This window comes from Neolamprologus multifasciatus, chromosome 22 (assembly GCF_963576455.1).
Source record: "Neolamprologus multifasciatus chromosome 22, fNeoMul1.2, whole genome shotgun sequence".
Classification (NCBI taxonomy): Eukaryota; Metazoa; Chordata; class Actinopteri; order Cichliformes; family Cichlidae; genus Neolamprologus; species Neolamprologus multifasciatus.
In genome coordinates this window covers 11234369-11248231 of record NC_140459.1, presented here as the reverse complement: position 1 = coordinate 11248231, position 13863 = coordinate 11234369, and the positions used below count along the sequence as shown (strand labels likewise).

Sequence of the window (13863 nt, the reverse complement as noted above, 5' to 3'; positions counted from 1 at the left end):
ATTTCAAAGGGCAACTAGTACGTAAGGACAGAAAATGGAACATGGATCACATCCCAAGCCTTTAATGCAGGTCTGTCAAAGGAGGAAGCCCTTCACAGACTGAGTGATGTGACTACAGACAGGCAAACCCCCCATACTCAGTGACTCCTAATCAGGTTTTACGTTTTGAAAAAGCTTTAGAAATGCTTTTATTTTCCAGGTATTCCGATTTATTATGGCACAGAAAAACACCAAGAACATAAAGTACAAAGAAACATACACAAAAGTCATTTTCACCAATGCTCCACAGCCCTCCTATACAGATTTCCTGATAAAAGTGCAACTGAGAATGCAAATGTCCATCCACAACTTTTGAGGAGCGGGGATAAAGGCATCGTGTTTACTTTTATTGCACAAAAGGACGAGAGCACAATGGTAAACAGATAAACAGATTCATCCGCATTATACTCCTGACTCAACTTCAGGTCTTGACAAATGAGCACAGGCAGCATGCTACTACAAAGTTAGCGAGGTACCCTGAGTCACGTTAAGGCCAAGTAGACCCCAACCCAACAGCCAGAGCGAAACTTGAACAACTAACAAACGCTGTAATGAGCAGTCAAGCTTGTAACATTGTAGCCTCCATCTCTACTTGAGGAATCTTAAACTGTGCTCCCCTGTTCCTTATAGCGAGTACCCTTCCCCACAAGCCACACTTGTTCACTCTCTTTCTAATTGTACTGTCAGGAACTTCTAACTGGGGCCTTTAGAGTGTGAGATGTAGCTCTGAGCATTCCACAGTCTGACCTTGAAGTGAATATCCTGGGATAACCTCTGCTGGGAAGATTGTGCCATTTTGTTAACACACATTTGAATGCTGTAGACCAGCAAAATGCCCAAACTACTGCTTATATAGATGTGCTCACACTGACTGATCATTTAATATAGGTACAGCATTACCAGGCTGCTACTCACCTTCTTCAATACTATGAAAGCAGTACTTGGGGTACTTAATGTTAAGGGTGTACTTAGTTTTTCACATGACTGTATAGAGTCCTCTAAAATAAAATAAATAAATAATAAATAAAAATTAAAAATTAAAAAAAAAAAAAAATAATCATTTACTCTACTGCTGCGTGTTACATTTAAAAACGGTCATCCTCAGAAAAAGTTCTAACCTGTTTCTGCTGACACTGTCAACTTAACTCAGCGGTTTCCAGCCTTGGGGGCTTTATAACCCTACACAGTCTACATGCAAAGCACCGTAAGAAGCTAATATGACTCAATCCTTGAATTGGTCTCCGTAGCCTATGAAATATGCAAGTATTAAGGGATCGCAAGTAGAAACTAGTTTCATTTCAAGGATCACACACGAAAAACAGTCGGTAACCACTGTAATAACACTAACAACGCAGTGCAATGATCTTCTAGTCCTCGGTCACGCTGTCACATCTCTCGGGCCTGTAATAACAGGGTCCAGCGTTTAATTTTAGCTCGACTGAGCCTTTCACCTCACCACAAGATTTGTGTTTTCTTCAGAACACTTTATTTTGCTGAACTAATATATCGCCAGCAGCAGGCCAGCAACAACATGCGCGCCAGATGTGCATTTAAGTATAGTCTTGACATATGCTTACATACAACCACAAAAACTCACTGAAATCACTTGCATTTGTGAAGGGCAATCCCCCAGGATGCGTCTCAGGCTGTGGTGGGCTTTCATCATTCAGGTGGACTGTCTAACTGTATCATCTGGGAAGGGATGGAGATCTCATTTTACCCAGAATTTTGCCCATCTAGTGTCAATTTTCAAGCTGCACTATGTCTGCCCAAATCATTTCAGACATAATAATGCTGCTTTTGCTTCTTTGACAGTGGCAATGACTCTGCCATACAGAGAATGACTGTAATGGTAGTGGATTTCATTTCGAGCATTTACGCTGTCAGTTGTGCTCAGCACTGGTGATGTGGCCAGAAAACATCAAATTGAACAAATAAGGAAAAAGCCAATCTGTCACAGAATGACAGAAACCTCTTTTATAAAAATATCCCTTCTGGTGGGAGAGAAACGCAAATTGACAAATGCTGAATTTCTAGCAGAAGGCCATCATCGGCAACATCCATTTCAGAACAAGTCAGTTTTCATTTTCTATCAAAGCCTGTATAACCACAGTTGAATAAGCTGCTGTGCAAACACAATTCATAGGAGACACGGGATGACAAATTTCAATTCCATTTCCTGAATGACTTAATCGTGTTGTTCTCTGAAAAACTGCAGCAGGTAGAGGCAGTTTAGGGACACCCATAAGGCCATCAGAGAGAGCGATTGAGGGCAGGAAGAATAGGGACTGGGTCCAGCCATCGCTCATAGAATATCGATCTCAGAGCTGAGCTCTCCATCTTGTTGTTTTCTCCTTCCTCTGTTATTATCTGCTATTCATTTGCAGATTTCGACTAAATAGTTCCACGTCCTCCAAATATTATTGCATTTATCAGGCAGGTTTGCTTCCAAATTAAATTATCGTCAATAGATTGTTAAATCGTTTGAAGCTTTAATCCTTAGGAGTACTTCACAGTGGCTGCTATTTCTAATTCCATTAATTCCATTTAAAAACTGCCAAAAAACTGACACTTCTCTCATTTTGTACCGGCACTTTGATTACCTGAAATGGTCTTTTCTAACCTTTGTGATTATTATGTTTTGTTTTTACGGTGTAAAAAGAAACAGCAGTAAACAGTGAAGCTAATATTAATGGGATGAAAATATATGGAGTAATCCTACATGGGAGTGTCATGGGTGCATTGTGCTGTAAATCTTTGGTGCTTATAAAGGAGTGTTCAGGGCAGGGTTAGGAGTGGTGGACTCCCTCACTTACAATGTGATAATTATGTACAGGGTAATAAAACAGAATGACTATTAATGGGAAATAATAAACTTTAACTGGTATCAAAATTGGGGGTTGGATTGTACAAACACGAGACACTTGATTAAATGCACCATTGCTATTACTGGCCCCTGATTCTCTGTAGCATAAATTCAACAAGTCTCCAGAAACCTTGACATGATGACAACACAGAGGCAGATTTGTTAGCTGACAATTTATGATGCCACTGTCCTGATCCATCATATTCCAATGGTACTCTACTAGATTGCAATCAGGTGACTGTGGAGGCCATTTGAGTACAGTGAACTCTTCTTCAATGTTGAACCAGTTTGAGATAATTTGAGTTTTGTGACACTGGTGTGTTATCCTGCTGGATGCAGCCATCAGAGGATGGCCACACTAGCAGTTTGGCCAATCTTGTCTGGCATCAACAAGGCATTTTCACCATGAGAGCTGTTGCTCACTGGATATTTTCTCTGGATTTTTTGGACAATTCTTTGTAAACTGTGGAGATGGTTGTGTGGGGGAAAATCCCAGTAGATCAGCTGTTTCTGAAATACTCGCACCTACCCATCTGACTCCATAAACCATGCCATGTTCAAAGTCTCTATTCTGATGCTCAGTTTGAACTTCAGCACGTCGTTTTGATCATATCTGCCTAAATGCATTGAGTTGGTGCCATGTGACTGGCTAATTAGATATTTGTGTTAATAACAGATGCATCCAAGAAAGCTGTCAGTGAGTGTTAGATTCAGTCAGAGTATGCTAGAAGCGTGTTTAGAAAGGCAAAGTAAGGCGAACTTACTTGGTATCAAACTGGTTTGCCTTGTTCTTCGTACATGAACCATAACCTTCATATTTCATTGTTCCAGTCCTGTTTTTTTCACCTCACTGTAACACAATTTCATTGTTTGCTCAGGACATTGTAATGAACCTGCCTAGAAATGTCTTGGCACTTAAGGCAAGCGGATGATTAAAGAACCGTTGGCCTCACTGAGTGTATTCCTCGTTTCTGTGATTCCGAGTTTTTCACGCCTGTCGTTATCCCTCTTTAGAGAATGAATAATTGCACATTTAAAATGGAGCAAAAAAACATGTATTGTTTAAGTGAAACCCTCCAGTGAACTTGGGTAAAGTGGGAAAAAGAGAGGACAGGGAAAGTAAAAAAGAAAAACAGACTTGATGAATAAACTGAGGTAAGGAGGTGTAGATGGAAAATAAATCGCCAAGGGTTGAATTGTAGAGCTCAGAATTCTGCTTTCACCTTTCCTTGAACCCTATCTTTCCACGTTAAGGTCCCTCTATTCAATGAGCCTTGTGGCTTTTTTTTTTTCCAGTGCTAGTCGCCCAACCACAATGATCCATCACCAATCTATGACAGAGGGACTGTCACCACTTAAAGCCACTTACTTGTGTTTATGTGTGCAGCTTTATGTCTGCATCCTCTATTTGCAGTAGAAAGCTGCTATGAGAGCTGGTCAGGCCCAAGCATGCATGCATTCATCATTATTGCTTATTGTTAATAGCTGCTCTTTGACATTGTACAGTTTGTCCTTGGATACAAAAGTGCACAGAAGAGCTCAAGAGGCTTCCACATACTTGGATATCTTGTAACAATAAATTCTTTCGTTCAATTCGCTTATTATCCTCCACCAGTCTGATACCTGAAACCTAAACATCTCAGATATTCACCTGATATTTCCCCTTGTATTGTAATTTTGAAATCAATTCAAATTCGAGATGGTGTCTTGGTGTCTTATTGTGAAATTTATTTTGTTCGTCCAGCACGAATGCAAAGAGACTTGGTGCACTAAAATCAATATCCTTATGGGACTGTTATTTTTGTAAGACACCTGCAGAGGTTGGGCAAAAGCAATGGCGTCCTTATGCGAAGTGGCTTGGCATTAGATTAGATAAGGCAACGGAATCAATTTTTCATGCCCATCATCATTACCATCATTATAACGATACCTTCCATCACCTTTCTATTACACCTTCCCGCCATCACTATCAATTATCCCTGCAACCACAAATCACCAGGACAGAGCTCATTTCTCACCAAAGTGTATCCTGAATAAAGCTGAGGCCTAATTGCGCTCGTTGGTGGCAGGAGACATAAAGCGTGGAAAAAATAAAGAAAGGAAAATCAATGCCTTAACTAAAGAAGCCAGTGAATTATTGATGAGGAGCATGTAATGGGATCCCAAGTGTCTGTTTCTCCTTAGCTTGGACTGCTTGCATTTCAGTTGTGGCCAAAGTAGAAACACGGGAGGTGACATAAACCACCCACTAACATCTCCGCAGGCAGATTAGCTGACCCGAATTATCTGGGGCGCTGTGGCTCACACTCATGGCAGTGGTGCACACACACAAGTCCTATACGCAAGTCTTATGCGCACAGATGTAACAGTTAAAATGCATACACGCTTTCACGCATTTAAAGTTACTTTAAAAAGTCAGATTTTCAAGAATTTGTTGCCTCTGCTGTTTAATTTTGACAAGCACAACAATAACGTCGTATTTTATGGTGGCACTAAACTGAAAATGTTTTCTCAGACCACTGCTTAGATGTTTTTAGTATTGCGCTGTTTAGCATTCCACACCACGTTGTAGCAAAGAGAACCACAGCTTAGTGTACTGATTGGGCAACTGACCATATAAAGAATCTTAGTTAACAATATTAATATACTGCACTGTGCAAAAGTCTTGAGTCACTCCCTATTTGTTTTTTTGTTTTTTTTTTGGACAAGTGGAGAACAATAGAAGGAGCCGCACCGCTAAAAACCAGAAACAACAACACAATATTTGCAGCAGATGAAAAACTGAAAGCATTGTCCTTAAGAAATAAGAAAAAATCCACCAAATACCTGACACGTGACATCTGGTTGATCCATTTCACCGACGCCTCGTCTGAAAGGGTTTCAGGATGGAGGTACAGCCATCTGTAAGTCACGGTGGAGGCGATGTCATGGGTTGGGCATCTTGTCAAAATTGATGTTATTATTAACACAGAAAAGTACCATTATATTTTAACCCACCATTCACTACCATCTGGAAAGCAACATGTTTTTCAGCAGTACAGTGCCCAAGTAGTAATAATAATGCTGCTGCCCAGAGCCCAGACATGAATATTGCTGCTGCTTGCATTTGAATAAATGCTTTGAATGTCCTTCAAGGAGCCCGTAGTACTATTCCTAAAGACTACTTAAAGAAATTATAGGAGAATAAAGGTGGTCATACCAAATACTGACTGTTTCCTTGCAAATTATAAAGAAATGAAGCTTAAATTAAGATTTTTCCTCTCTAAATCTGACAATTGGGGGATTTTTAATAGAAAGTGACACTGGAATCTAGTGCATGTTTATTTGACTGCAATGAGGGCTTTAACCTCGATTGTTTCGTAATAATTGGGAACAAAAGATGTCAATGATGAAAATTGCAGTGACATTTCAAATTGATGCTTTTGTTTGCCCAAAAGCTATTACATTAGCAAAAACTACAGTGCTCGCTTTCGCAAAGTGAAAACAGCAAACGCTGAACATTTTTGCTTGATGAAAGACTCGAGCTATCAGTTGATTAATTTTCTGTCATCTGAACTACTCATTCAGCAAAATCAATATACCGAATAACTTTAGTTGTGACATTCAAAGCTCTTCTTAACACAGAGGTCTGTGTGATCTGTCGCGCAGTCACATATTTATCTCGCAGCAGAGCACAAATTTCAGTTTATCGTTGAATAAACTGCAGAAGCCTTGAATTTATTGAAGCCTTGAGATATTTAGTGAAAGCTGGAACTAAAGGAACAATTACTGCCAAAATGTTTGATTCCTTTCACTCGTTTTACCCAGTAATATACATACTAATTAGAGTTTTAACTACGCGCAGCGATTCACATGCAAAACTCCATTCCCGCTGTATTTCAGTTTGAGGAATGAAAACCTGCATTGTTTACCCACACCGTCATTGTGCTGCTTGTTTTTGCTGCAAGGGGAGAAGGCAGGCTAGCTTCTCCTTAGCTGGAGAAGAGGCAGAAAGGAGGAATGTGAATGAGAGGTAGAGAGAGGGTGGCCAGGTGAGGCCTGAAAGCTGCCTTTGTGTGGCAGCTGGCAGAAAGAACACTGACCTTCACTGTGAGGTGTGTTCTCCACACAGACACACACTGTAGGTACTGTACAAGTTTGGAGGAGTTATGAGGGGATGTTTGGCAAAAAAAAAAAAAAAAAATACCGTTGCAAATTTACAAAAAGCCTTCGCTCAGTCCCTCCGCGGTGAATGGACATCTCAGAGCCATAAAGCGGTTGCTGTGTTTCCACATCTCAGTTTTAGATGCTAAACGCCGTCTTATTTTCTCCTTCACTGCACCTCAACTGTATCTGCTTCAGTTCAACTGGAGCTTGAAGAGCTCGATAGCATCAAGCCCAGTCAGCTGCTCCCAGTTTCTCATGCTATCACAGAAAGACTATTCCAGAAGTGAGCGCACATCATAGTACAAATGAGCCTGTAAATAGCCATCCCTTTTTATAGGAGTGTGGGAGCCGGAGAGGGATGAAGGTAGACTTGACGAAAAGATGATTTTGACGTGTGGCTGATCTCGGTTGGATGCCTTTTTGAAAGTGCGCTGAGTTAACTTTTCCCAATTTTCTCCTTATGAGCTCCAGCCGAAGAAGGGTTTTGACAGCTTAAAACCCTCCGCTGCCTGTGAAACATTACCCAGCTGTGGTACTTGAGAGCTATTTGATTATATGTGTGTTTGTGTGTATTAAATGTGATCGGGGGGTTGCAGATTACATATGACTAACCGAAATGAAAAGCTATACCCAGTGGGCTATGAAAAGTGTTAGTTACGGCATCTGCTGAGACAGCAGTTAAACAACTATAACCCAGTGTGTTTCTCAGTGCTGGTTGCAGAGCTGTGATGCTGCTCTGTGTACTGATGTGTATTCTTGTTTGTTTACTTCTCCCCAGGAGGGCCCCTGCAGACAGCAGTTGTGCCAGGCACTATGAGGCAGCAAGCTTGGCCTGCGAGAGCGGAGAAATCACCCTTCATCACTCTCGGCCGGGCTGGACAGCGGAAGAAATGTACAAAGCAGCAGCACGTGCTACAGCAGAGGCGGGCTAATACACACATCTGAGCGTACAGTTGAAAGCAAATGGGAAGGCCAGAAAGAGACTGAAAGAGTTAGACTGTGTCCTTTCTAAATGGCAAAGTGGACTGGGCCACATTCAGAGGCAGCGATGTCCTTGTTAACACATTTTCCTCCATTAAAAGCTCCTTGTTAGAAGTTGCAAGTTAGTCCCAAACCCCTGTGAGGCTACAGAGCTGAGGGGACAAAGAAAGTAAAAACAGAGGACGAAAGCGAGACAGAGCAGGGAAAAAGGAGACTGTCACAGGCCCTCATGCAGGCGCGTAAGAAGTATGTTCTGCTGGGCTTGTGTGCATGCTGCTGGCTGGTCCTCTTTTACTGGGGTGGAGGAGTCCAGCTGCGTCTACTCCGCCTGCTGACACGCCACCGGGGTGATGTGATGCGCCCCTGGCCCAACTGGACCGACAGAGCCTTTTTGCCCCGCTATGCCCACTTGGATGAACTTCAGACAGACCCTGGGATGGCAGAGTCACCCCGCCAGCGGCGACAGGCATGGTCTGCCATTTATAAAGACAGCCGCTGTCGCATGGAGACCTGTTTTGACTTCTCTCGGTGTCGCCGTAGAGGAAGGGAAGGGTTCAGAGTGTACATATATCCATCGGAGAAAAACGAGCGCGTGTCGGAAAGCTACAGGAAGATCCTAACATCTATAGCCGAGTCACGATACTACACCTCAGACCCCCGTGAGGCATGTCTGTTCGTGCTTGGTATAGACACCTTAGACAGGGACCAGCTATCAGGACAGTTTGTGCCCAATGTGGATGAACGTATCCGTGGTTACCCATTGTGGAATGACGGGCGGAACCATCTGATTTTCAACCTGTACTCAGGCACGTGGCCTAACTACACAGAGGACCTGGGCTTCAACATTGGCCAGGCCATCTTAGCCAAAGCCAGCCTCAACACAGAACATTTCAGGCCGGGCTTTGATGTCTCCATCCCTCTCTTCTCAAAGGATCACCCGCAGAAGGGTGGAGAGCGGGGCTGGCTGGTGAGGAACACAGTCCCACCACGAAGGAAGTACCTGCTGATGTTCAAAGGGAAGCGCTATCTAACGGGCATCGGCTCAGACACAAGAAATGCGCTTCATCACATTCACAATGGCAAGGACATTGTGTCGTTGACAACATGCCGCCACGGGAAGGACTGGGAGAAGCACAAAGACGCCCGCTGCGACCACGACAACCTGGAATACGAGAGGTAAGATGGGCCACAGTGAATGTATGAGTCAATGTGGCATTATATAAGGATTCATAAGAAATGGTGGAAAGGTTTATATTTTTTATTAAGAAATACACAATGGGGTTGTTCTGCTTGCCTTCCCGTTTGAACTTTACATGCTGTTTTATTGGTCTTTTAGATGTAGCTGATTTTCTACAAGCAGTGTCGGGGGTAGCTTTCGTGTCCCACTGGTTATTTTTGTCTCTCTTTTATTGCTGCACACTTTTTGACTGCCTGAGCTTATGATATTTGGCAGTTGCATCCTAGATCAAAGATTTTAGACACTAACTCACGTCTCTGGAAATTTAGATTCAGGTCACAACTACCAGCGATCCTTTTTATTCTTAAATTATATCAGTCCTATTAAAGGGTGATTGTAATACTAACTTGTAGTAACTGACCTTGAGCACCCTTACTATTAAGGATTTCAAATATATTACAGTGTGATAGATGGGCAAATTAGGGAATTCAGCCAAAGTGCACATGCAGTTATTTCCACTTTGTGTTTTGTGTTTAATAATACAAGTCCAGGAAAAAGCATAGCTGCAGCTAATGAATTACAACTGGAACTGCTGTGTGAAACGAACCGAAGCAAAGGTCAGCGCAAAGAATGGCTTTCCGAAATCTGTTAATAATAAACTGCTGTTGGGTTTAAGGGTGCTATTTTTCTTTTGTTCAGACCGTCCATGTTTTTCACGGCAAGATGTTCTTGCTCGTGTTGCACCGAGAATGCTTGTCACTGTTACTTAAGTCAAGACAAAGAGGTGGGGAGGATGAAACGCATTGAGCAATGAGCTTACAGCAACATCTAAAGTGCTTTATTGCTAAAACAATATTAGTGTCGGGATGTGACATGTGAAAACAGGTTGAACAGTGTCACAACTAACAAAATATATTTCCACTGAGGTCCTGTGTGCTGTTTGAAGCTCTTCACCCAGTGGTTTTGCGCCCATTGTCGATTTAATAATGAAAAGCTTTTGGAGACACACCCATCGGCTTTGTACATTTCGCAGCAGCAGCTTGGTAAACATGTCTTTTCCTCCCTGTGCCTCCCCTCTCCCTCTTGCTCATTTTTCCAGTCAATTAGAACCATGTGCCTCGGAGCTGATCAGTACCTTTCATCGTGCGTTTCTTACAGTTGTGCACTGTGAAACATCAGCATAAGCTGTTCACACCTCAGTCCCATGCAAACCTTTTTTTTTTTTTCATTTTTGCTGGGTGTTCAGCTTTTGATTCAGAAAACCCCAAAACAACCCTTTTTTTCTTATCAAGATCTATTCCAAGCCAAATGACTCAAAACAGGTTTATCTGCCAACGGTTGCCTTACAGCTGACGCACAGGTGAAGGTCAACATCAACCAGACATTCAGGTTTTGGTTTACAGGAAGAATAATTATTGCTCCTGTGCACAAAAAGCCTGAAATCCAGCATCAACACTTCTTTTTTCTGTTTACTGTAAAGAAAACGTTACACCCTGGTAATTGTTATGGACGTATTAAATGTGGAGTAGCTGTAGACCCCAGTGGCTGTTTCCATGCTTCTTAATTTGTTTTTTTTTTAATCAACTTTTAATAGCTTTTTTCATTAAGCAGGAGTAAATGTAATCATTTTGTATGGCGCAATCAAATATATGTTCAGTAATGTAATTCTATGACTATAGTCTACTTTTTTGTGCAATTTTTATTATCTTTTATTTTTCTTTGCAGTAGCATTTACATAGAGATGAACAACACGGGCGTCTCTTTTTTCGCTTCCCACTTGCTGAACTTACACTTTGCAATTAAAGTCTCTGCAGCTGAAGTGCTGACAGAGCTTCCCATTATAAAGTCAGTGCCTGTCCGTTCATAGAGACATACCATGGTATTCTGATGGTGCAGAACATTTGGAGAAAGGAGATGATGGATTTCTCCAAAGAGCAGGAAAAGAATTAGAGGTAGAAGTTCGAGTCACACCAGACTGTCAAAGCATGGCTGTATTGGGGATAACAGAATAAAACTGCAAAGCAAATTTTGGAGGGCCTATTAACATGTCAGTATACTAATATAATGAATATGGAAAGTTGTGGTGGCACACTATACAATATAATATAATTTGCTTCAAATTCCATAGTCCGTTGGTTGATCTGATCCAGGAACATGCTATAGACTATACCGTAGGCTTGTTTACATTGGACTCGGTGGCATAGGGATGGAGCTCTGTAAGACTTATGAATGAATTCATTTATTCCACTCAGCCCACTACTTAAACACCGAGTGGGGAGGTGGGAGGGTTATGAGGAGGTAGGGAGGATAGTGGGGGATGAGAGGCAGTTCCAATGTAAATCTGTGGTAGAGCAACGGCTCTGAGGGTGCAAGGGTGCGAACGGGGGAGGCAAATGGAGACAGCCGTCATTTGTAGAAAAAAAGTTTTAAAAAAGCTGATTTAAAAAGAAACCTTTTCTCCTTTTGTATGAATTCTCTCTCTCTGGTGAATTAGAGATGAGAGGGGATGGGAGCAGGGGGAAGGTGCTGGATCATCTCTCTTGTTGCATCCTTTGAATTTCCCTCTGGAGGAAAGAAAAAGGGGGATTTCTGCAGGGAGAACATGAGAACCGTGGTGGCCGTTGAATTAAGACGTGTCAAAGAAACAGGAGAAGGCGAGAAAGACTGCAGGAGCAAGATTTAGATCGCGTAGCAACACATCCTCGTTACTCCATCTGTCTGCAGTTACATAGTTTGCTTCTTTATTTTTGATCAAAAATGCAAGTGAAAAACGACTGCTCTGCTCCTAATAGGCCGTGCCACTGAGAAAGCATGCTTCTTTGTTTGTGACTGTCACTGCTGTACACGGCGTGCATGAGCTTGTGTTCGCGTTTCAGACCGTGTCTTGGTTAATGAGGCTCTTAGAAGGTAGCACCAGGTTAATGATCGCCTGCATCTGGTACACCAGCAGATTAGCCTTGAGAGACCTGGACAATCAGTGACATAAGCAACCCATGGGGGGGGAAAGGGAGGAGGAGGGGAAGGAGGAGGAACTAGGAAAAGGGGAGGGGGACTCAGATGGAGCGAACAGTCAAGCGTCATGACATAATTTTTCTGCCCCAATAAAAATCTGCCCCCCTCCCCCCTTTTTTTATTAGAAAATGATAGGAATGCAAAAAGGTTTCCTTCTGGGTAAACACTGGCTCCTCGTTTTGTTTTATAAGGAAGAAATGCTATATGGGTAATGAGATTACACTCACTAATGTATCTCTTGCCTTTAATTGCTAAACAGCTTTCAGTATAAAGTCATAGCTGGTGGATATAAAGGAAAAATAAACTTTTTAGTCTATGAGTCTATAGAATACATATTTTTTACTGAAGAGTCTGAATGTTAGCAATTTGGTGCACAGCATGCGTAAATTGTAATACCATCGCAACTGAGGGAATAATGTAAAAGCTGCTAATATCAATGGTCCTACACTTTGAAAATCCTAAACTGTGATACACTTGCACAGCTCATAGGCTCAGTTTCCAAATTGGAAAGCAATATTTTTACACGTAAACACATTCATGCATACATTACATCTTTTTTTAATTAACCCCTTAACACAAGTAGCTTAATGTGTTAAGGTAACTGTGTTCCTCCAAAAGGATTACGCCTACAGACAGTCTGTGAAATTTGTCTTGAACATAATATCACCAACTCAAAATTATTTTGACCCTCGGCTCGGCCCATAGATTTTCCAAAAGAATATAAAAAATATCTTGTTGCCATCTCTAGAGGATAGATTTAGTTTTGTTTGCTGAGGTTTAAAAGGTTAATAATTTTCTTTCAAAAGAAAAAAATCAACACTATCATCAAGGATGTTTTTTCAGCATCAGAAGTTGAAATTATAACTTTTCATACAAATGTCTGAAGTTTATTCTCAGTATACCTCACCATATCCACTGTGTGTAACACCAATAGAGGTTTTACCTGTTTTACTCTTTATGCTCCTTAAATGTGAGTAAGTCAGTAAATTTTATTTATATAGCACATTTAAAATTAAACTGCTTTACAATAAAAAATAAATAAAACACATGCTACATACGTTTGTACTTTATACATAATATAACAAAGCAACAACCTTTCCTCCTGCCACCGTTCCAGACAGCAGCCGTTTCAAAAGCATTATTAATAAAAGCTATGTGTCCAGCTTACATTTAAAGACGGTTTGCTCTAAAATGTTAGGTTATATTGCGTTTTTGTTGAGTTTTGTATAAGTGTTGCACTTCTGGCTTAAGGGAAAATTGGTATCTCCGTGGAAGTGCTCAAAGTACTTTTTTTTCATTAGGGGTTTGTTAAATACCTTTGTCGCCGCCAATTCTATTAACACAAAGTCACTCGTTAAAAGTGCAGAACAATTGGTAAATTGGACCCAAAGAATCCCATTAAAATGTGCCATAGGGAAAAGGCAATCTGAATAAGAACAGAAGGTGCCTGGAAATATTTTTTGGTCCGATTTTACTGGTGTGGAACTTTGAGTGTGTGTGTGTGTGTGTGTGTGTGTGAGAGAGAGAGAGCATACGTGGATTATGGATGATAGGGAGGGAATACAGAATGAAATAGAAAAGAGACAAGTTGGAGATAGGACATAGTGGTACCCAAGGCATAAGAGCAGCAAGATAGAAAGGA

General features: G+C 41.4%; 1 protein-coding gene across 3 annotated transcripts in view; it reads left to right on the top strand.

Moving 5' to 3' along the window:
* Positions 1–13863, top strand: part of ext1c (exostoses (multiple) 1c) — an 85889-nt gene that overhangs the window by 3422 nt on the left and 68604 nt on the right. For all 3 annotated transcript variants that reach the window (XM_085149467.1, XM_085149469.1, XM_085149470.1), the window contains exon 2: positions 7830–9208. In XM_085149467.1, coding sequence (XP_085005593.1) covers positions 8262–9208 — 947 coding nt within the window. In that variant the 5' untranslated portion in view covers positions 7830–8261. The remainder of the gene's footprint in view (positions 1–7829; positions 9209–13863) is intronic.